Consider the following 24,150-nt stretch of genomic DNA (forward strand, 5'->3'; position numbering starts at 1 on the left):
TTTTTACAAAATTATTTTACGCTTGATTGGAACGTGAAACGGAACAGGAAATCACTTATGACATTTCGCCTTTTTTCTATCGATTTTTGATTTAGGGTTCAGTAATTTTGTGGGTGACAAAATGATGTGAAAAATGGTAGTTTACTTTAAATTACAAATAACCAGTTTTTGTGATACTAAAGTTTTTGAAAAAGAAATATATTTTAAAGGTTAAAGATATAATTTTTGGTAACAATCTTACCAATAAAATAAATCTTATAATAAAATATATGTTGTATAAATACCTATATATTAATTTTTAAGTGGTAGGTAAGAAAGTTTTAAGCCTTGAAATCCATTCTGTAAATTGATTGTTACAATGTCAGTTTCTAATTCGCTCAAAGTTTACTACTTGAAGTTATAAAATTTACAAATTATCCGCTCTCGAGTGGAGACGTTGGCATCATCTTTTGCTGCTTGTTGCCGGCAACAAAGTCCTTTTTCCACTTTGCTCCTGCTGTTTGCCATGTTTCGAGTTGCAGCCAGGATACAAGGTAGCACACTCTGCCAGTGAGTGTGTGTGTGTGTGTGTGTGTGGGTGAGTGGATGTGTGTTGGTGTGTGTGTCCAAGCGAATCTATCCTGCAGCAGGCTCGTACAATAAACTGATTGTAACTGCAATCAGTTAGCAGACAAAGCAACAGAACTCGACTTGAGCCAACTACAAAGGCGACGACTGTTTGCCAAGTTGTAATAAAGTTTGGTAAACAAGTTGCCCCCCACACACACACACAAACACAGTGCAACTCGAACACACACAATAAGGAGCAGCAGCAGGAGAAGGAGCAGCCTGTAAACCGAGAATCGTAATCTGGGAGTTTCCACTTCCCAGTTTTCCACTCACCCCAACCCACTGCCATTACTCACACTCCAGTTTCCCGCTTTTGCCTCGAACTTATCTTAAATTCTAATGCAATTGAACGAGGGGGTTGGGCTGGGGGGTTTTCAGGTGTGCCCTGAAAGATTTCCCACTAATGCTCTCCGTATCCTTGCGCATCCTTGCAGGTACATTTCACCCACGAGGATCCGCCATTTTGCCATTCCTTTGTGTGTGCGAGTGGCAAACAAATGCGAGGCATCCTAACCCACTATATAGATAATAAAGCACTCGGCAATCGGTTCTCAGGCCAGGCTTTCTGTTCTCAGATTTCCACTCGCAGCTGGAAAATGCTATCCCATGCTCTCTGGCGTGTGCTACGTGCCGCTTATCAAATGCACCGCATCCCGAATTGGAGCGCTTTTCCAGGGCGTAGAAAGAAAACATTCGAGTTCTACGTTCGGGATGTGTTTGCTCGAATTTTCCATTCATTGCCTTGGGGATTTTTAATCGGGCTGTTCGTGCATTGTAGTTGCAGGTTTTTAATTGCCTTGTTTTTTGTTAACATCGCTTGATGAACAGGAAAATTCAATAGCCTTCATTAGGATTTTACTAACTTTACTTACTTTTATATTGTGTATAATATACTGATTTTTAGAAAATTATTGCAATATATAACTTTAAAAAATTACCCTTTTTAAAATCAGAAATTCAACTTCAATAACTTGTTTCGAATTTTTGTATAAATTTGTTATTCATTTACTAATTAATTTAAAGTGTTTTGTAATTTTATATTTAACATATAGCGTCTTACCATTTTTTTAAAATTTATTTTATATCCCTTAAAGAAGCAGTTGTATTTAATTTTTAAATTTGTTATATTTATTTCAATACATCTTAAAAACAAAATATTGCTTTATCGTATTTAAGTTGAAAGTTTTTTTTTAAGCGTATTCAGAATTCCCCTCTATTCTTTCCTTTTTTCGAATACCAATTTTTTTCTATTCTCTGCGCAGTACATCAGTTTTGTAGCCTTTATTCCTGGCGGCTGTTGTTTGGCAGTAGTTGTGCTGTTCGCCAGTTTGTTTATACTAAATAAACTACTCACTTATCCTGCATGTGCAGCCCGAGTGACTGAATGGCTGAATGCCTGGATGACTAACCAACTGACTGACTTTCTACCCACTGAGGTTGAAACGTGCTCGACTGCCGTGATGAACTGCATCCCGATGCTTTTGCCTTCGAGTGAGCAGCTCGAGGCTCATTGCGATTGCCGCATTCATTAGCCAACTTAACGCCTTTAATTAAATGCCTCAAGACGAGGGGCTCCATCCCCACCCACTGAGACTTATTAGACGATTACACGATGATGGCATTCCTAATTGCTCTGGCCTTTAATTTCATGCCCATATTTGCTAATGCAATTATTGTTTTTTGAACAAATGGAATCAGTGAGTGAGAGGATGTGAATATTAAGGACGGAAAGGGGATACAACTCACAATGGACAGTGGCAGACAGTTAGCCAATCGTCGGAATTTCATTTATTAGGGCCTCCAGGCAGCCCCTGTTTGCCGAAAGGGGAATCCCTCTCCAATTTATCCCTTTGGATCCCTGGATTTTATCTATTGTTCGAACGGATCGCCAGCTGCGTGCAAGTTTGCCGGCCACAACTGCAATTGCATTATTGGTTTAATATTTTCGGCCAGCTGCGGACGGCGATTCTGTTGCCCGGCGATTGCATTTTAATAGCGTTGGCTTTTCTGCGGTCCAACTTGGCGGCTGCGGATGGAAAATCTGTTAATGAAGTGCCGTCCAAGTGGAGCTGCAATAATGATGTGGTGCAGAATAGTTTGGTAAAATGTTTAGCTAGCAAATTGGAGTGCCGATAGGAGTGGAATGTGGAGCAAACATTGCGGCTAACTCAATGAGCTGCTGATGAAGTGGCTGAATTACGCATTTAACTAGTGTGGTTTGGTATTCAAAAACGTTCGATTCGATTGGTACGCTTTGAAGTGGGTAAATTACCGAAAAAAAACAAACAACTTTATTAGGCAAAGTGCATTAGGCAAGTAAAATCCTATGATTATTACAGAGCTAAAGTAATTTGCAGAAACAAATTAATGCAAGTGATTAAGGGAAATATGTTTGAGTTTTTTTTAATCAGTCTATGGAATTTTGGCCACATGTTTAGCAAAGTTTCCTTTTAGCAAAGAACATTAAATGCAGTGGTGAAACGGAAGTTTACTCAGTGCATCAATCGAATGATTTTCTTGGAGGAGACTCCATGTGGACTGCACTTCAATAGACTCAAAGCAGCCAGAAGAACAACACACACTCCGGCGACGAAGTCTTCGGAGACACATGAGGAAATTGTCTAATGGAGCAGCTGGCTGTGGATTTCCTCTGGCTCCTTTGCCTCTTTTTTGCTCCCATCTGGTATTCATGAAGTGCAAATTGTGAGCAAAGGAAAAATCAACGCGAAAGGGGGGAAATTCGAGGGGCGGTAGGTGAGTGGTGTGAAACATGCGGAAATAACATGCATTTAAGTGAATTTAGTGAAAGAACACATCGGCAACAAATCAGCCGGAGCAGAGGACTTGGACCAAAAGTAAGACTACATCGAAGAGACCTCCATTTGGCCTCCTTCCTTCTTTTGGAGTCTGGAAAATGGCCAATATAAATCTTTTTTGGCTCACAAGCATTCTGTCACTTTGGCATTGGCTTATTTTATTGTTTTGCGTTGGAGAGCTCGCTTATTAAAACTTGTAAATTGAGACGAGACAAATTTAATTGTTTAAGGGTGATGGAGTGGAGAAAGAGATTTGTGGGGAAAGAACCAGGATTTTCACAGCCAATTATTTTACATTTCTGGCAATGAATAAAGGAAGTGATTTAGTAGTTTTTGGAAAATTATATAAATAATGTTTGGTCATAAAAATAATGATGTGAGTTATGGCGATGTCTTATTATTAGAATTTTGTATTTTATTCACCATACAAGGATTGATTGTTGAAACATTTTCAATTTGAAAGTTGCATTTTTCCCTTAACCAAAAGTTAAAACCAATAACTGGACTAGCATATTGGGCCTTGGCTACTGTCAATATCATATATGTCGCTGTTCATGTTGCTCGTTTATCAAGAAAGTTCTCATTTCCACACATTAAAATAGCTGCTGGCCATAAATTTCACAGAGTGGCAAAATATCGGGGAAATGGGAAAATGAAGGAACAGCAGGCAAATGGCAAAAATGTTTTTGGCAAACTGCAATTTACTGCACATATCGCATCGATGCTTTGCCACGATACCCATCCATTGACTATCCTCCACTATTGTCCATCCGCTCCATCGAAATTTACATATTTTTCCACTCAAAAGGCAATTGAAATGGAAAATGCAGTAAATTTCCATAAAAACTATATATGTATGAATGTATGTAGTGGCTCAACACAGTGCTCGTTATTTATTTACCACAGTGGCTCAAAAAAATCAATGCAATTGCAAAAGTTGCCCGCTGCCAAAAGCGAGACAAATGCCAGATTTGCCCAAATCCCCATGATTTTGCACTTTATGCTGCTGCCGATTCGGCGTTGGGCAATCATCAGAAACTGATTCATGTGACCCACTGAAAAGCGCAACAAAAAAATACAAAATGAAAAAAAGGAGAGGAAAATGGCAAACTATTGCTTATCACTGCAGCAACAAAAGGAGTCAATTGCCGCATATCACAACCAAATTTATGAGCGGCGATTATTCATGCAAAGTGTTTTGGACAACTTTTGTGGGTGTGGGCCGCGTCCAGTTGGCCATGTGGAATAATTCCGAGCGGCTGGATCACTGACAGATTTTATTTTTATAAGTTAGTTTTTATCTTAATTTATGGGCACAGTAATCTGCAGTGTTTTTAAGAATATGCTTTAATTCGGCTGATCGGATTACAATAAGTTTTGACAAAAAAAAATGTATATGTATAATAAATAACTTTATTAACATTTTTTATACTACTTTTAGTGAGCTGACAAATGTTTTTCATTTAAAAATTTTGGTCGGTTCATTTTTGTTAACAAACTTTTTTGAAAAACCATTGATTTAAACCTGCAAAATTTAAATAAAACAAAATTCATAAACAAATTTTTAAAGCATTCAAAGTGAAATATGGCTCTCCCTATTTTATAAGTCAATAAAATTGTTTAAAATATACATATGAATTAAATTTAATGCTATTAGTTTATTGTACAAAAAAACAGATATTTTTTTTTATAATTAAATTAATTATAAAATATACATTTAGTTAAGATTCCTGACAAAAAATAACTGTGGCTGCAATTTATAAGTGAGTGACAAATATAAGAACATTTAAATATGGACAGAATAATATATGTATTTCTGACTGAATTCTGAATTTATTTATGCAATTTTATTAATAGGATGTATATTAAAATAGTTCACATTTTGTAGCTATAAAATTAAGGTATTTGATTCCTAGAAATTCAGTAGAGTAATTGAGTCTCCCCATCCCTGTTGAAATCGACAGCATTTGGATAGGTGTGTCCAGGTTGAGGTCTTTAGAGGTCTTGGGAGTGAGTGCCTCATCGTATCCGTCGAGAGGTGGGTTGGGTCACTGTTTAGCTGGGTTGCCGGCACGCATGACTGGCCAAAGCTCCTCCGTCGCCGTCGTCAGCTGCAGTTAATGCAACCGTTGGAGCTCCACGGAGATTCGTGGTGCGGCACCCACTCCTCGGAGTCGGCGAACATAACCGATATGTGTCGATACTCTCGTAGGAAATGTCATTAAAATGGCTCTTCATAAATCACACAGAGGGCACACACATCGCCAGAAGTAACATGTTGCCATCGAAGTCGAGAGACGAGGCAGCAGCCCGAGCATAACCTCATTTTACGGTCCATGAACTGAGCAGCTTTTGGGCCAAACGGGGAAGTGCGAACGGAAAACCTCGCTAGACATTGACTATTTCCAGATTTCTGGATTTTTGCCTGCAACTGCAGCTTGCCGTTGAAGTGCAGTTTGATTGTGGCACATGCCCAAAGTGCGTTATGATTTTTCTGAGGGCCTGCCAGTAGGTAGCAGCTGGTTAAACTGCAGCCAACTCGAGGAGACTCCGCAAAGAAGCTTCGATGTGGCACAAGTGGCAGGTTGAAAGGCACGGCAAATTGCCAAATTGCTGAAGATGGCAGCCAGAGCAAACTACTTTTGAATTTTCTCAGAGACCGATACAATGAGCTCTAATCAGAATAACTCAGAGGGCGATTTTGGGAAATTAATAAAAATATTCTCGAGCTTGGAAACTTTCTAGAAGTTTAAACTTCTTCCAAAACTTTAAAGGTAAACAGTCACTTAACGCAATCAAACTTTAAAATCGATCCGAATTAAAACCGCAGATAAGGCGACCCTCTGAACAATAAATAACAATTCGATGTTCTTATCACCTAATACTTCCCCGAAGCCAAAGCCATAAATCAAGTAGAAGTTCCGCCCTCCCTTTTTCAGCCCGAAATTTCCCTTGCAGTTGGTATTGTTTTCCGGAGAGTGTGAAATCTTAGAGTTGGCTGCGTGAATAATTAAAATGAATTGCTTTCGGGTTTTCCCGCCAACCCTCCCCAAAAATATATATCACACATTATAGCTTTTTAAAGTTATCTGTGTGTGCGGGGAAAAGTTTTATTTTTCTAATATTTTGATGGCCTGCGAGTCAAAGCAATAAATAAATTTACACCAGCAGCGTTGATGATGGCCATCTCCCCTCTAAAGAATTTTAAAAAAGATGAGTGAATTGTGTGAGAGGGGAATCCATTTGATAAGCTTTATGATCTCTAGGTTTCGCTTTCCCCAGAATCCCAATATTCTTTCTATTTATGTTCGATCCCCAGAAAGTCAAAGTGTGGAGGCAATTTGTTTGCTGATTGATTTTCGTTCTGACCGTTTTGTTCACTCTTTTCATCTTGGGACCCCATTAATCAATGGCCACATTTTGTCCGCTTTGCATACTGCAATTCGTTCCGCTTCCGAATCGGGGGTTCCTCTACAAAAAGAAAGAGAAAGAGAAAGAGAGAGCGAGAGAGGGAGAAAGAGAACAGTGCTCGCACTTGGCGGTGCGTAGTTTTTTGGCTGCCACTGTTTGGGATTTATGACCCTTCAAAATGCAATTAAATTTAATTGAAGCGCGAAGAGAAAAAAAACTCACGCAATTGCTCGACTTTTTCACACTTGCCCACCACTTTTGGGATCGCGCATACGCCCCGCTGGCCATTTAATTAATGGGTTAAATGTGTTGCTCTTGCAGTTAAAAGCTAGCCAGTATATGCAAAAAAAAGCACCAGAACAATAAAATATAATTAAAAAACAAACGATAAACAAAATTCTCCTGTTTGTGTTTTCTACTCTGCCACAACAGACAGATTTTTCAAGTGGTTTTCCCGAAAGTTGGCAAAAGTTTTGTTTTGTTTGCACACTTCTCGTTGCCATTTGGCTGCTTATCATTTATTCATTTGCTGTTCTTGTGGCAGGCCATGATTTATCGGCCGATTGTCCCGATGCAGCACCTGCTTGGGGCATATTTAAGTGCAATTACCTTTTATTTGCATTTTGAGGTGCGAAAATTTGCATTTAATTATTTATTGTTGCTGCATTCGCAATTGTTATCATCTGTTGTTGGTCGTTGGTTGGTTTATCCTTTTTGTGGTTGGCTGAGGTTGTTGCGGTTCGTCCTGTGCGGTTTTCCTTTCTGCCAGGGCGATAACTTTAAAATTTTACTAAATTAAAGTCATATTTAAAGAAGAGGAGGCAATTATTGCTCAAATTGTTGTTATACCGGCCTCACAGCATCAATATTTAATCGAATTTCTCTTTCTAATCCGCAGTTGGCATTTGTCAGTCGAATTGTAGAAGTGCCCACTCCACAAAAAGCAACATTATGGCCATCCAACCGAAAACCGCAAAAGCTGAAAAGTTCTATTCATATTTGCGTTATTCTCAGCCAGAAAGGCAACGAGCGGCGAAAAATGCTCGGCACTCACTCAGTTCATTTCGCCATTCTATCATTCCATCATTCCATCAGTGAAACATTTCAGCAGAGCAGCCGCAATGAAGTCTTGTGTCAATATTGGCGCACGGAATCCTTTTTAATTTTTGAAAAAATATTCACATTTTCGGGAAAGAATTTCCCGAGGGGGTGAACGCTGACCCAAGCGTTTTTGTTTAATTGAAAGCTCTGCAAATATGTACATGTACCGTACAGAAAAAATCTATAATGGAATGGAGTGGTAGAAATAGGAGTTAAGCCTCTAAACTGATTAAGTTTTGATTGCAATTTGCAATTCGATTTTCAAAGAGCCAAAACTTTGCCGCCGGGTGACTGTGGCTTTGGTTCTACGGTTCTGCCGCCTTTTTAATAATGCCGAAGGTCATTAATATTTCAATAACGCCGTCTGAAGTCTGGAAACTGGAGCCTGGAGTCGAGTCTCTGGTGCTCTGCAAATGGCAGTTTGAGTTTATTAAAGCATAACGCAGGACGCCTCGGCTTTGTGTTTCCTTTTCCTGTTGCCTGCATAATTGACTTTGTCGCTTTTTCCTTTCGCTATTATTTTTCATCAGGCTCTCGGAGTTTCTCGGAGCTCCTTGTCGTGTATTTATTTTAGTTGGTTTTTATGAAAAAAAAACCGAGCGAGTGTCCTTCCCTTTGCGCTGATCCCGAGTCCGAGTAGTCAGACATGATTTATAATGCTGCTTTTGCCTCGGGTTTTCCCCTCGATCCCCGTTTTTCGTACCGCTTTTCCATTTTCCCATTTTCTATTAGCCCGCTTGCAGAGGTCCTGGATGGAGCACTTGTTTCCCTTGTTGTGGTGTCCTGGTCGCTTAACTTGTCCTTTTCAATTTTGCAGCTTGCTAACCCCGGCTGAATCACGTTTTTCCCATAGTTTCGCCTTCATATTTTCTGCCCTTCACTTTGTCGCCTCATAAACATTTCTCCTTGAATAATATATATTTGCTGGCCGCTTTTTATATTTACTAAAAATATTATTATTTTTTTCTCTTCCTTTGGTTTGTGTTTGCCGGCTTCCTTTCATTTGCAATTTATTGCTTATATTGACAAACGTAAATTATTCAAATGCAAGCACTTCAATCCCTGAGAACCATGAATAATGCTAATTGATTGTGGTTGGATTGACTTGACTTCAAATAAGTGATTCTCAGCTGTAACTTGCAGGAAATCCCTTTCTTAGTCGAAAACTTAGTTCAGATTATATTGAATACTCCGGGATAAGGTGCAGTGATTCATGGCTTAATCAACTTAACATCGCCCAAGTGTACATTACCTGTATTCCCACTCAGTTGTTGTTACTTTTCCCTCCATTGACACCTGTCAAGCCTTCGGCTTCTTGGAGAATTCTGAAAAATCCCCTCAAAAGCTGCCAGCGTAAATCTCTCACTAAATCGCATTTATCCAGCTGCCTGAAACGAAGAAAACAGAGAAATGTCAAGGCCTCATCCGCCAAATAGACACAGACATTCGCTTTCGTAATAAATTTTCCACAACATTATTTACAAAAAACTTAAGCGACGTGATGCGATTTTTTAATATCAATATTTGCCACTGGAGTTGGAGAATCGCAGACCGAACAAAAGGGGCTAAGAGTATCAAATAAGCGCAAAATAAATGTGGAAGAAGGCCAATTCAAAGGTTGGGGGAGTAAGGCGAAGGCTCGTTAGGGGCGTGGCATTGAGAGAAGACGGAAGGGGGAGGGGTGGGTAGGAAAAATGAGAAAGGAAAAGTAACTCCAGTCTTCGACTTTGACGACACAGCCGCCTAAATGAATCAACAAAAGTGGAGGCGACGCACATGTGGCGCTTTCCTCGCCCCTCGAATGTCGTCGGCTGTCAAAGGAAAAAGTGTCGCGAGTTTTCCTTCTGGGTTTTCCCTTTTTCCCTGGCACGTTTCCCTCCATTGACTCATTCATTCATTCATTCGTTCGTTCGTTTTATTCTCTTTCGGCTTTTGCGTGAGCCGCTTCAGTTCCGCTTTTGGCTTTTCGTTTATGGCTCGAATTTTATTTCATTTCCAGACATCGAACCCAAACAGTTATCCCCCATGAAAAGTTGCGTCTGGAACTTTTGGGTCATTTATCAAATTTTCAAAGTCACATTTGGTATTGTCACGCTCGTTTCTTTTTTTTCTTCATTCTTCGTTCCGTGGAAATCGAAAAGGCTTTTCAGTGAAGTTACACTTTGGCTGCCCGCTCCAGTGTTTTTCCAACCATTCCTTTAAATCGTCTCGTATTCTACAATATCCTTCGTATCCTTGGAGGTGTGGCGGAATCGCCTTGCGTGCCGCCTTCGATAAAAGTGAGACGTAATGCATAAGGAAAGAAATTGGTTCGACGACGGAAGGACCTCGGCAGAGGGTCACATAATGAGTTTCCATTTTATTTCTGTTTTTTTCCCCCGTTTTGATTAGGGTAAAGCGAATCGGAGAGGCCAAAGTGCGGAATATATATGAGGGAATAACGCGCCGTGAAAAGAAAGTCAAAAGTCATAGTCAACCAGCTAATAGATTAACAGTTTCCTGGTGTGACTTATAAAAACGCAAGTAACTTTTTATGGGCTTTAAAAAATAAGAAGGGGAGTTCTTCAAAAATGTCATAAACTATTCTTAAAAAATTGGTTTTAAGTGCAGAAACCTAAGTTACTATAGTAAACTTATAATAACTATTATTCTCCAGCATAAACCTTTCCTAGAAAGCCTTGTTTTTCATCACAAAATTCATGTGACTGATGGCACTTGTTTTATTTAATAAAACGAATGCAAAGGCCTAATAAAACTTATCTCTACATAAGCTCACAGGGATTCGTCGGAGGCACAAAGGCCATGTTTAATCTCCCAAAGTCAGCCACCTTTGTCATCTCTCTACAAATAGGCTTTTCCTGAGCATCTGCAGCACTAAACATGTCCTTGCATAAATTGTTTACTCCTCTTTCGACCAAGAAGGAATATGAACTTCCCCCGCTGCTTTTTCGGCGCTACAAAATGAGTAATGGACAAACTTTATCACCTGCGCGAATGGCAGACATTAACATAAAATGCTACAGAAAAGAATTAAGCTGCATAAGAACAAAAGCTGCGGGAGCAATAATTTTTAATTTATTGCGGAATTTTCATAAAAACGACGGCAGAAATGAGCTGGATGGAAGCGGAGGAGCCAGATGATGACTGGCGGAGCCTAAAACAAATTATGAACGCGTGTCTCCGCCTCGGTGGCGTTTTTATGATCTTCTGCCTGGATTTTTTCCTCCTCCAGAACAGCCACACGCATAAATGACACGCGTTAATTACCTGGGGAGAAGGAGGGCTCTGGAAAAAGAGGAGCCCTGGAGGCATCCTGGCGGGAGACGGATGGACATAATATTGTAATTAGTTGACAAGTCACGTAATTGTGGCTGTCGCTAATTTTTTACGGGTCATAGACGATTTTTCTTACAAAGCTTTGTTATGATTGTTTTTTTTTATATTTATTAGATCTTTGTAAGGATAAATATGGCAAGAGAGCTATTATACTATATTCATAAATAGCAAGGGAATTAATTAAGGCGATATACAATTATTTTATTTTCTGGAAATATCCTATTTCTACCTATTTCTATACCTTATATCTATTTTTAGCTCTTAAAATTGTTTCAAAAATTAAGGCTAATGAACTAAATACAGTGACTTTCCCTTCTCCTTTTTAACGCCACTTAAAATGCCAGTCACACAAAAAAACTGCCACCCCGAGGGAAAAAATTAATTTCTCTTTTTCAAGAGCCCAAAATGTCTTCTCTGCCGAACCCATCCTAATCAATATAATTACACTGGCTATTCGAAAATGTCGCACACGTAGCACAGCAAGGATAAGAAAAATGGCCAGGACTAAGTGAGAGCACGTAGTCGAGGAAATAATACACATACGCACTGTGGGCCGTTGCGGAATTGTAGGCAAACATTTGGCCAGACAGAGGAAGTTCGAGAAAAAAACAAAAACGGAAAGAAGGCAACAGTTGAGCCAAGTAATTGACAAACATGCCACATGCTACTAAACACAATTTAGAGAGGACAGGGCAATCAATTGATTTTCCAGCTGCAAACATGGATTCCTCGTGAAAATGGACCTGCCAGCGAGTCAAAATGTCAATTAGGAAGCTCTATTTACATTTTTTCCTCATCTTTTTCCGCCACGAGCGGAATGGGCAAACAAATGAATTTTATGCAAATTGTAATTCCTGTTTTGCGCTGCGGCTGCTCTTTCCTCTCGAGTGCCATTTTATTTAAATGTGCTTAAATATTATTATTCGGCCAAATGGATGCCATTTTGTCGGTCCATAAAGACATTACGCGCCATAAAATAATTTCTTGTGCGTCGGTGGCGCCCTCTGTCGCCGGACACTTGGCAGGCTCCATCTGCTCCCGATATTTCCTGTACTCGCATATATATGTATATATACGCCTTATGGCCGCCCATATAGTTCACATTTGTCAGTCTGGAACGGCTTGGGCTTGTAGTTTTTTTTTATCGGCCGAGTCCTGCGACTGAGCGGCTCGTTTATCAAGGGCGCATTAAAGGCATCCTTCGGCTTGCTGGGGGTAATCGTCCCGCCATGTGGCGCCCCCTTTCGGCCAAAGTTGCCAAATTGCACTGTTGTTGTTGTTGTTGTTGCCTGCCTGCATATCCTGTCGGCTGACAAACGTGTTTGTCCACCAAACAACAAGAGCAGCAGGAATAGAAACGCCAAAGGATTTCCACATACGTATATCGAATCAGTCGCGCCATATTTGTTGTGTTTTGTTGGTGGGTAAGGGGGCTGAGGGGATCTGCAGAGGGGGTCAGAGGTCAGAGGGGTGTCTGCCAGACTGCAACTAATATCCGTTTCCGTTGTAGACAAAATGTGTTGCCATTTGTAATGCCAAAGTGTTTCGGCGGGGCAGGCAGCAGGACCAAGTTTTTGAATGCGGGAGCAACAATTTGTTTAGCCCCTTATAAAGTAGAAAAGGAAAAGAGGCAGTAAATGTTGACCAATTTGTTTTCATCGATAATGGGGATTTATAAACCCCAGCTCCTATAAAACAAAACAAATAATTGTGTGTTTCTCTTTAAGTCAATATATAACATGAATGCCAATTAAATTATTTTGCACAATTTAAGAATGTTTCTTAAACTTTACTATTTTTAGTGTATTGGGAAAATAATCTCAAATGTTCAGATACTTTATAAGGAAATAGCGTCAGAGCAAACAAAATAAAAATATGAATTCATTTAATGCTAGCACCTCTGGCATAAACCTGTCAAAATTCCAATTTTAATCAAAAGAAACGCCTGACATCTATTTCTATTTATGTTCCTTAGTTAGTGGTTCTTTTTTAAAACTCAAGATAGTTTTTTCTCATATTTGATGGCCTGCAATGTGATATCATTGCTACGAACTATTCATATTTCCCTCGTCGCTGCAGTCTTCGCTCATTTACCAACATCTGTTGCCAAAGACATTTCGGGCATATCCGAAAAATCTGCCAGAGACAGAGACAAATGGAGTTATCGAAACCTCATTATAATGGCACAATAGCAAATGCCAAATGCTGCAAACGAGTCTCTTCTACATTTCAGTTTTGGGAAGGGGAAAACAAAACGATTTTGGGGGGAAATGCAGAGCGGAGAGTACGAAGTAATGCAATACATCAAATGTCAAAATGCACTCGAAAATCAACAGCCAAGATCTGGGCATTAATCACACTGTACAATTGACCAGCGGGGAGGGAAAGTCCAGAGGAAAAGCGGGAAAAGCTCTTGTAAGCCGAGCGAAGGAACTTTAAAGAAGATGCGCTGCTGCCATTCATCCCGAACATTGGATTGCCGGCACTTTGCAGAACAATTTTTCAAAATTAGCCAAAGCATCTCGCCGACGCCGTCTTTTCTTGGCCATCTCTTGCACAAGATGTTACCGGTTTCGGGGGAAAAGGGGTTCCTGGAAGTGCCAAGTGGGTGGTGGGTGGTGCAAAGTGGGAGGTGGGAGGTAGCAAGTGGATGGGGCAACCAATCGAGCACGTCGAAAACTAATTTCTCTTGATTACGCGACGTCTCGCGAGGAGAAGGCAGCGCATCCAAATTGGCTTTGCCACCGCCGATTCTTCGGCTGCCTCTTCTTCAGCTGCCCGTCTGGCACTTTTGTTTTGAAAAAGTACACTCTTGAAAAAAGGGGGAAAGGCTTAAAGTTAAGAAGAATTGGAGATGCAAAGATTATCTTTAAGGATTTGTGGCAAATCAGAAAGATTTAAATTCTTATTTATCAATAATCAATAAAGGTAATCCTAAAATTAGCTAATTTGTAAGAGTAAATATATAATAAAATAAATTTAAAATTTAATAAAAAGTTTAAATTAGCAGAGGTTTATAAAAATATAATTTTTATAATAGATGGATAATGGATTGATAACTATGAATATTTTCTTTATGAACATCGTTGTAATAACCCACTCTGTAGGAAACCAAAATATGTTTATGTTAAAATATCTTGATGCCTTTAGATCTCTTAGTTCCAAGTCAAGTTAATTATTTTCTAAGTTAAAAATTAATCAACATTTTATTTAGAGTGCAACCACTTCCCCTCCCTCCTCCCATCAATCGTCGGTGTAATGTCACTTGTGGCCAAGGCGGCGTCAGCAGACACGCGTCTCCCACTTAGCGACTGTCGCACTTAAAATGTATTACTGGAAACTCATCTCTCAGCTGGTAAATATGAAAAACCATCGCCAGAGGGGCTTCCTCCCTCCGCGGACGGCCGTCTTCAAGTGTCTGTCAAAATAATTAAATGGAATGGCCCCGAGACAAAATGCAGCCAACGAACGATGCTCGCATCTCATCTAATCAAAGTCTTTGACTTGACTAATGTTGCATTTAATTCTCGAGGAGTTGGATTGGTGCTTCGGTGGAGTGCGGAAATGCCAGTTAATAGGCGTAAAAAACGAGGGAGTTCTGGGGGAGATGTAACCATTTTTTATGACTCTGCCTTGATTAATGAAAGGTTACGTGATTTCTGGCATAGTTCGGCGATTAACTTGGTCCCTGCGATGCGGGAACTTTGGCTTCCTCTCACTATATTATGTTTTTTTCCCTCTCCCTCGGGGTTAATAAACTTCGAGGGGACTTTAATGTGGGTGGGCAAGGGCTTTTAATAATAGTTATGCAGATGATGAACGTATGACAAAGTCGAGCAGGCGGGGACTTAATTGAAAATTCCATGGCCTCATTGTCGGAAAATGCTGTGATTTCAAAGCTCGCCAGCTTAATGATTTAATGAAAAGTTTATGGGAGTGAAGAGGGGAAAATCTTATAGGTTACTTTTTATACCATTTGTAATTGTTTCTTAGGATTTTGAAGGTATTATTTTTGTTTCATAAGAAACTTCTATCTCTTAAAACTTTCTTCTTCAAATGAATCGATTGCTTTTCACCAAAATCCCCAATTATCCATTTTAAACCTGTCGAGTGAAACCCAAACTAATGCCGAACTTTCTCTCTTTTTTGCAGGTATGTTATGCAACACTCGGATGGATAGACTTTAACCTCTGCCACGAGGACCTGGCCTATCTGTCTGGCCTCTTGGGGCTGTTTCCCTGGGACACTTTAACCCACAACACCCACCTGCAGTGCCAATATTTACACACACTCAGGACACAACAACAACACAAGCAAAAACAAGAACGAAACACCACCGAGATAGACAAACAAAACAAAAACGAGACGACGGGAAATGATGTGACATGGTCAACCCCGAATGGCTCGAACTCCGACCTTTCGCACACCTACGTTTTAAATGTACATCCCCCTTCGGTTTTGGCCAGCTGTTAAGCTGTGCGTTAAATTGCTAAAAGCCTTTGCCAGGGCTTAAACTAAAAGCTCACCCGTTTTTGGGGATCGCCCCTTCACGTTTTTTTTCCCGTTGCTTTGTGGCTATTAATCAACTAAACGTTGCAACTATTTGAAAATGGTCAGCACACGGCGGCGGACACACAAACACAAACAGTCTGGTCAAAGTTGAATGTAATCAAAATTTTAGACTGGCCAAGCTCGTTTAAGCCGAAAACAGAAACACCACCGAACAACAAAATGTCAACTGAATTTTTCATGCTCCCTGCAAAACCAAAAAAAATAGAAAAAGTAAAGGGGAAAAGGAGTGGCAAAAAAGTATAGGGCCTGCAAAATTCGTTGCACATGTTCATCAATCAAAGCTATAGCCCCTTGTTTTTATGACCCACGCTCCGATTCCACCTCGATTTTGACTCGTCCCCGTTTGAAGTATGCAAATATTGTAGAGTATTTTTTATTTCAACGTTTTTTTGGAACTGGGTATCTAGCAGGGGATGCGATAGACACAGATTTGCCAGCGATTTGTTTTCATAGTTTGCTGATTGAGCGCGGCGAGCAACTGTGCGAAAAAACCAACTGCGAATGTCCGTTGAGATGTGGCCTTAACAAAGGTACCCTTCCCCACCATTTCCCCACCAATCCCCAGCTTCCACTTCCTCTGGGCCTTTTGCTAGTGATTTTAATGCTCCGCCGCGCTTTTGTGTCATTGTCACCGCACTCTAATTGCGCTAACCATCAGCACACCTCCATTTGCGAGGTACTCCGATTCCCATTCCCATTCCATTCCATTCCCCTTCCCCTTCCCATCCATTCCCCTTCCACTTCTGCCAGCAAAAAGTGTTGAAAAGCACTTGAGCATCCGAATAGTTCTCTTTTTCAGTGGACAAAGGGCGAACAATGCACTCGTAATTGTATGCGGTTAGTGTGTGTTAGTTCCCATTGTACTTGGCCCGCTTTGTTTCTTGCCAGTCTCTCCGGGGCCTCCACCCCTTTTCTCTCAGTGTGCGGATATGTGAGAAGTTTATCGGCTATTAAATCACTTTAATGGCTCTCGGTGTTCGAGCGTCGCGGATTCGGGGTTTTATTGGAGCCGGTATGATTGAGTTTCGTTTTTATTGCGGCCGATACAAGATGAATTAAAGATGTACCAGAAATCTTTATCAAGAGTTCAAGTTATCTTGAATAATTTTATAGAACCACTTTGATTACAGCATCATATTTATTACTTGAGTATTTGTAGTTTTTAATGTTTATTTACCTCAACGTAAATTACAAAAAAAAAAATAAATAATAATTGGTATATACGAGAAAAAAAGAAAAATCAGCTATTATACAAAAGTTAGTTAGGAATATTTTAAAATATTTCAAGCACTATAAGGAATGGACTTTATACAAGAATTCGTTGCCAAAAATATAATCTCAGTTACATGATCAAAACAAACACAAACTAGACTCTCCTGAGTTTTATTTTTCTCCATTTTTTGTGCCACAAAAAAACCCTGATTATTTCAAGTAATTCGATAAAATTAAAAATACTTCCTAAGCTGCCAACTTACGAGAATAAAACCCCTTGCAAAGTTTAATCCCATCCAATCTCAGTCGTATGAATACCATATGCTCCCGCCTCCTCCTCCTTCCTTGCACCTTTTTGCTCTTATCGAAAAGTTTTTCTCTGTTTTTCCGAGTTTTCCTGGCACCACCCGTAATCCCCTACAAATGTGCCTTATCTTTGTGTTTCGGCTGTGCCGCAACTACGAGTTGCAGGGGCACACACAAATTTAATCCATGCGGCTCATCACAGCGCTCGGCAACAATAGACAGGAGTCGAGGAAAAACTCGGGCCATGAATGAGGAATTATGAAAAACACACATAATTCATAATTCGTTTTTAATAACGCAGGAGCGAGGGGAATCACTTGAGCACACGTGCAGAGGAAACCCCCCGGAAAACACTTGGAAAACTCGAGGTGGCTGGGAAAAACCTGGCAACTTTAATCCTTTATCTTGGAAAGGTTTTGTGTTTTTCGCTCCTATTCGAGGAAGTTTCCCCAGTCTGCGGGATGATTTTCCAGCTTTTCTCCGGCTAGACGCATTTGTCATTTTATTTCGCCGGCGTCAGTTGTTGTGTATTTCGAATTGCATTTTTTTTTTTTTTTTTTGCCCCAGCTCTCTATATTTTGCATATGTTTTGCCGATTCCTTTGGCGTCAGTTGGTGTTTATGGCGTCGGGGAATTGTTTATGGGGCCAAGACTAACCACATCAGCATAGACTTTGTTTACCAGGAACACCCAGAATGCAGTCATTTTTCCCATTCCCCGGAGTGATTAATCCCCTGAATAATGGAGGTAACGACTTCCTGGAATCGCCAGGAAGTCCGAGTTGTGGTTCGGCAACCCCGGAATCGGATAAGCCGTCCTTAATCTTTCAATATCGTTAACTTCACAATGGGTCGCCCTGAAAGTGCTGCACTTTCACTCATCCCCTCGTTGGCAATTGGGCACTTTATGGATCGCTCAATGGAATTGCTCAGCCTCCCGCCTCTCGCCCTCAAATCGAACATATAGTGCAGGGAATATGGCGAACATATCGTAATCAATTTGGTAAACATCTGTCGATGACGAAGCCTCAGCACGCGTTTCTCGCCGTCGGGCGATGCACATTATCCCGCTTTGAAATGCGCACGTCGCCGATTCCCAGATTCCCAGATGTGTTTCGATTTCGATTTCGGGCGCCCGGCTTCTGTTTTTCCGGAGGGTTGATGACACAACGTACGCCACACATTTTTCAATACCTCTCAGTATTCTCCCTTCCCTTTTTTTGAAGATTTTTGAGTCTCCTCAGTGGATTCTCAGCGTGTCCCATTAACACTTCGCTTAACTACTTCGTAGTTTCCTCCTGTTTGCGGCTTCCCTTTTTCGAAATCCAGGGTGGTTTTGGAAACCCGAACTATTAGTAAGTCTACCTTTCGGTTAAGAGAGCATTTCGGTTCTAGGTAAACACGTCGAGCGACCCTTCCTGTTATGAAATGCTTAATGAGGTTCGACATGTGTGCGCGGGGGAAGAAGTCCGCTGGTAATAACTCCCTGCCAGTGTAAATTTTCAATTAGGTGAATTTATGGGACAGTTCCGTAAAATTATTCCTTCGGCTGGCGCATATGACTTAGTATATTTTCAAATATTTCTCCTTTTTCTTTTGCCTTGGCTCGTTAATTAGAAAAAATTGCTCTTGGTGGGGCGAAGGTTGTGTGACGAGGGGAAAGCAAATTTGTAAAAGTATCCAGCGCGGTGAATTTAATTAGAGTTATCAGAAAAAATATATTTCATAGAGCGGAACTGTTGCCGTAATTTTAATACATTTTTTTCGATATGAAAAGTCGTAATGGGTACTTTTTTATGATGTAAAGAAGTATTGTTCACATTAAAAATATCAAAGGTCCATTAAATAAAAAGCATGCATATAACAGAAGAATTAATGATGGTTATGGAATACTGATTTTTAAGTTAAAAATTTAAAATATTCCTTTGCATTTTTGTGTAATTGAGTTACAAATTGTAAGGCCAAAAAGGGAGTGCTGATTAAATATATTCCCAAGGATCATAATCCGCTTCTGTTATGTTTTTCCCTCCATATCGCGATTACATCTCTGTGAGAAGATTCAATTACCAATCGGAAGGCCTCCCCATCGATATAGACTTACACACTTCGATCCCATTTGCCTGGCCATAAATCTAGCAACACGCGCCTGCAACCAAATCGAATTCATCCGATCTGAGCAGAAATAGAGAACGATTTGAGTCACGTGGCGCTCGAAGTGAAATGCAACGATGAGGCATGAAAAATTGCAGCATTCGAGGAATAAAGGAAACAGCGGGCAGAACTTTCGGACCCGAAATCATCGACTTGTCAGCTGGAAACTTTTCCCTGTCCACTTTGCATCAGCGAACCAAAGTTTTAATTAAAACTCTGCGAAAATCATAAATGAGCAGGGCGATCCCACAAATCCCGAATTAAGCTGCAGGCGAACTGCAAACTGTCAGTTGCGGCTGTCAAAATGGTTTGTCAGTATCTGCACCTCTGACCGATTTATAGATATACAATGTATTATATTTTGGGTGGATAATTACCCCGGCCGAATGAATCGTCCTAATGAATAATGTTGCATTCCGACACTTTGGAAGCATTTTCAATTAATTGAGGCCTGGCAGGCATGCAATGGGATGCTGTTTGTCATCCGTCAGTCAAATGGCTTTGGCCCAATTCTGGCAAACGAGATGCTTGTCCATCGCAAACGTCTTCATTCATCGCTGATTTATGGCCTATTAAATTGCATTTTGCCCTGCGGCTTTCGGTTGGCCATTTGTCAGCTCCGATTTCGAAATTCCCACGGAGCCCCAACGTGGCCAATTCAATGTCACGTTAACCGAAAAGGTCTTTAAAAATTCAGCAAGGGAACTTTTGCAACATTTCCTGCGGGTGCTAAAAACATAAGCCAAAAACCACAACATTGTCGGCCTGCCTCGTTTTCGTTGCTTTTTCTCGGCCGTTGATGTTGGAGGTTGAATTTTTCTGTTGCTTTTGGTTTTGTTGCTCCTGATGTTGATGTTGCTTTTGCCCACGCAACCGCAATGGAAACATAAGGCCTCCAATTCTGTCTGGATTCCCGTTTTCTGTTTACTTTGGGCCCTTTTCCCTTTTTCCCTTTTTCCATTTTTCCTTTTCCAACCTCCAACTCCCTTGGCAATATTTATGCGCCCTGCCATTGCATGAAGTAATTTGCATTTCGCGTTAATTTTACATGCAAATAAATGTCGTATTTAAATGCAATTAAAATTGTTTACTCGGCTGCATTCCAACCAGAGCTCGGCAAAAAGAGTATGCGAGGAAAGGTTCTTTTTCTGCATTGACTGGCATGCCTTCACATTAAGTCGGAAGTCCTGGCACTTTCATCACCAAAGGAAACCACGTGCTGGAAATTAAATGGGTTGATTCTTAATTTATAAAGCCGCATAATGGGAAATCAACTTACCAGCGAAGCAATTTGCGGCTGTCTAGTCTTAAAATGAAAGGTTGAGGTAACATTTAAGATGATTAATAGACTTAATGTATATTAGCTGATTTTCTTAACAAATTGTTAAACATTTCAAGATAAATTTAACAAGGATTTTGTTAATTACCAATCATTTTTTGAACTGCTTCTCCAATAACCAAAAACTTTCTTCTCTGACTCACTTTGCAAATCGAATCATAAAAGGCATTTTATGTGATTCAGCCTCCCTGATTATCGGCGGCATTCAGGTTTATTCTCTTGATGACAAACTTCTCATTTTTGGGGCCAACCTTTCCTGTGAAACTGATGCTGAAAAATATTTATTTAGCACATTTCCTTATCCCCATCACTTTGCAATGAAATGCCATTAAAGCTTAAAAGGATTTCGGTTGCCAAAAAATCTGCATCGCAGCAACAACAACTTGTTGCTTTATATATAACGTAGTTGATTCCGTTGTTGTTGTTGCAGGTAGTTCGAATACTGCTTTTGTTGTTGTACTTGGCATGTGTGAAACGAACAGCACTCGAACAATTTTCGTCGCACAACAAACAAATTTCGTTGTCGAAATACGTGAAATTTTTTGCAGCCACTTCACAAATTTGCCAGTTGTTGTTCGTTGCTTTGTTGTCGAGTGTTTGTGTGTGTGTTGGTACACTGTGCTACGTAGCTACGTAGGTGGCATTGTCAGTGGATCGGAGCCGTCACATCAGCTCTGTGCCACCGGAGTATCCGCATCGCACCACTTGACATTTCGGCAAATTAGTTGCGCCTTGATTTTCGACACCCGGTTTTCGGTTACTCAATTGGACTTTTCGGAGTGGCTCGCTGTATTTTTAGTGGCCACTCGAGGGGAATTGCGGGGGCGGGTAATGTATCAATTTGCTAGGCACTAAACTCGTTGTCACAGTGTTCACTCAAAAAAAAATTGAAGAAGAAAGGAGGCTATTGAAGTTGTGAAGTTTAAAACAAAATTTTGAAATGTGAGGAACTTCTTAATACTTAAAATGTATTAATCTAATGAAGAAGCTGAGAAAAATTGAATTAAGGTAATAGAAACCTGTTCAATAATTAACATCAACATTTTTTGAGAGAAGTTGCGTTAACTTTCAAAAAAAAAGTAGAATTTAAAACAAGATCAAAAACTTCAAATCAAAATACTAGCATGTAAAATAGATTGCATATATTGGAAACTGTTGTCAAATCGCAGTTCTTAAACATAAAAAAATATTTAAAATATTACATTATGTATAATTGTTTTTTCATTTTTTTACTGCTTGGATAATTTTAGTGCATTCGAAGCTTAACCAAAAAAAAAATCTCTTAATAAACAATATTTTTGCGAGTGCTCCCCAAATCGTTACAGTTTAGTGGCCACCTGCATAATCCATGTTTTGACACGCTCCATCGATGCTTTCGCCGCTTGTTTGCATTGGCAATCTGCAGTTTCCACTTCGATCCCGGTTCAATTAACATGTTTTCTCGCTTTACGGCCGCCAGAAAGAAATGCGAAGCTGGCAGCATTTAGCCGGCATTTAGCCAGCATTTAGCCAGCACTTAACCCGTCGCTGAGCCGTCGTCCAAATGGGCCGCCGTTCCCCATAACACTTAAAGTCACATCTCGATGTCGAAGTCGAAGTCGCAGTCCCAACTCCGGACTCCTAACTCCTCCGACTGGAAGCCATCAGCAGACCACTTTGTGGGACATTTAGTGCAGAATGCGAGCAGGCAAATTATGGCAGCCATCAATATCGCAGGCGAGAGGTGCAGTTCGAGGAAATCAGTGTAAATATTAATTTCTAAATGAGGCAGCCAGTCGGAGTGGAACGTCAATCGTTGGGTGGCTGAAGGCGAAACGCTCGCAGGGAAACAAAATACCCAAAGCCATAAAGAAAACTGCAGGGCTAATGAACTTTCTTTGTTATTAACAAGGAAGAGAGAAAATTGTGATACAAAATTCAGTAGAGCTATAAAGAGGAATAAACAAGACTCATTTAATTTCTAAATTCACTTAAGTTCCTTTAATTTAAATATCAATTTTATCCATGCAGAAATTATTAAGAAACATATTACTTTTGAAATACTTACCTAAAATGGTTGAAAATACAGTGACACTTTAAAGCAAATATAGATGAACATTAAATAATTCAATGATTCAAATCTGCGTATGTGTTATTTTACTGTATAAAAAACATAATTTAAAGATCAAATTTTATAAGCTTTAAATCCCTTCTAAGTTTAAACTGTATGTGTTTTAACAACTGACTTTTTAAAAGGAATGGCATGAAGGAAATGCCTGGCTAATTAGGTACCCCCACTCCCATTTTAGCAGCAAATTGATGGGCTCTCGACATATTGGGTAAATTTATACAAATTAAATTATTAACGAGGAGCAAACACTCGTCGCTTTCCCAGTTGGTCGCCGGTTTGTCAGGCTGTCAGCATTTTGCCGGCTGCTTTTGGTATGCGGCTTGTCACTCGCAGATCGTTCTGAATTCAGTTCGGTTTGGTTTGGTTTCGTTCTGTTGGATTTCCCCCAAGCTCGAAATTCTGCAGCATTGTTGATGCTGCTGTTTTTTTTTATTTGCCCCTTTTTGGGGGGAGAGAATTCTGCGGGCCGCAGCTACCAAAACTTATTTTTACTCGCATGATGCTGCAGGAGGGCAGCGGACTAGGGGGGACTTCCCAGCGGGAAAAACCTGTGGAAAATATGCTATTTTCCAGTGGTTTCTTCATACAAGCGGAATGTGGAAAATCCCCTTTACCCCTTACAAATCTGCCGTCTCTCCTTTCAAAATACACGGGGGTGACACACAAAAGTAAGGGGTAAAGGGAAAAATCCAGTGGACCTAAAGCTGCTGAATGCAGGGCAAAATCCACTGGATTTTTCCCTTCCCGCTGAACAAAAACCTCCTTCTTTCGGTAAAAACCCACCCCCGAAATCGTTCCGAAATCGTCTATCCCTTCCCTACGCCTGCTAAAAGAAGTAGATTTTCATCTATCCCTACCCCTACGCCTGCTAAAAGAAGGAGGTTTTCCAGTTAAATAAAAACCTACTTCTCACTTTCCCAGCGGGAAAAAACCTGTGGAAAATATGCTATTTTCCAGTGGTTTCTTCATACAAGCGGAATGTGGAAAATCACCTTTACCCCTTACAAATCTGCCGTCTCTCCTTTCAAAATACACGGGGGTGACACACAAAAGTAAGGGGTAAAGGGAAAAATCCAGTGGACCTAAAGCTGCTCAATGCAGGGCAAAATCCACTGGACCTACAGCTGCTGAATGCAGGGCAAAATCCACTGGACCTACAGCTGCTAAATGCATGACAAAATCCAGTGG

The 24,150-nt window shown here is 40.3% G+C and overlaps 1 protein-coding gene across 3 annotated transcripts in view; it reads left to right on the forward strand.

Annotated features, from left to right (window-relative positions):
- The window catches only part of LOC108100098 (E3 ubiquitin-protein ligase TRIM9), an 85,901-nt gene that overhangs the window by 43,585 nt on the left and 18,166 nt on the right, over positions 1-24,150 (forward strand). The window contains exon 2 of one of the 3 annotated variants that reach the window (XM_017187250.2): positions 15,426-17,046. The exons of the other annotated variants lie outside the window; for them this stretch is intronic. Coding sequence (XP_017042739.1) covers positions 15,426-15,746 — 321 coding nt within the window. The 3' untranslated portion in view covers positions 15,747-17,046. Of the gene's footprint in view, positions 1-15,425; positions 17,047-24,150 lie in introns of those variants that run through there. 3 annotated transcript variants of the gene reach the window in all.

Source organism: Drosophila ficusphila, unplaced genomic scaffold (assembly GCF_018152265.1).
Source record: "Drosophila ficusphila isolate 14025-0441.05 unplaced genomic scaffold, ASM1815226v1 contig_723, whole genome shotgun sequence".
Lineage (NCBI taxonomy): Eukaryota > Metazoa > Arthropoda > Insecta > Diptera > Drosophilidae > Drosophila > Drosophila ficusphila.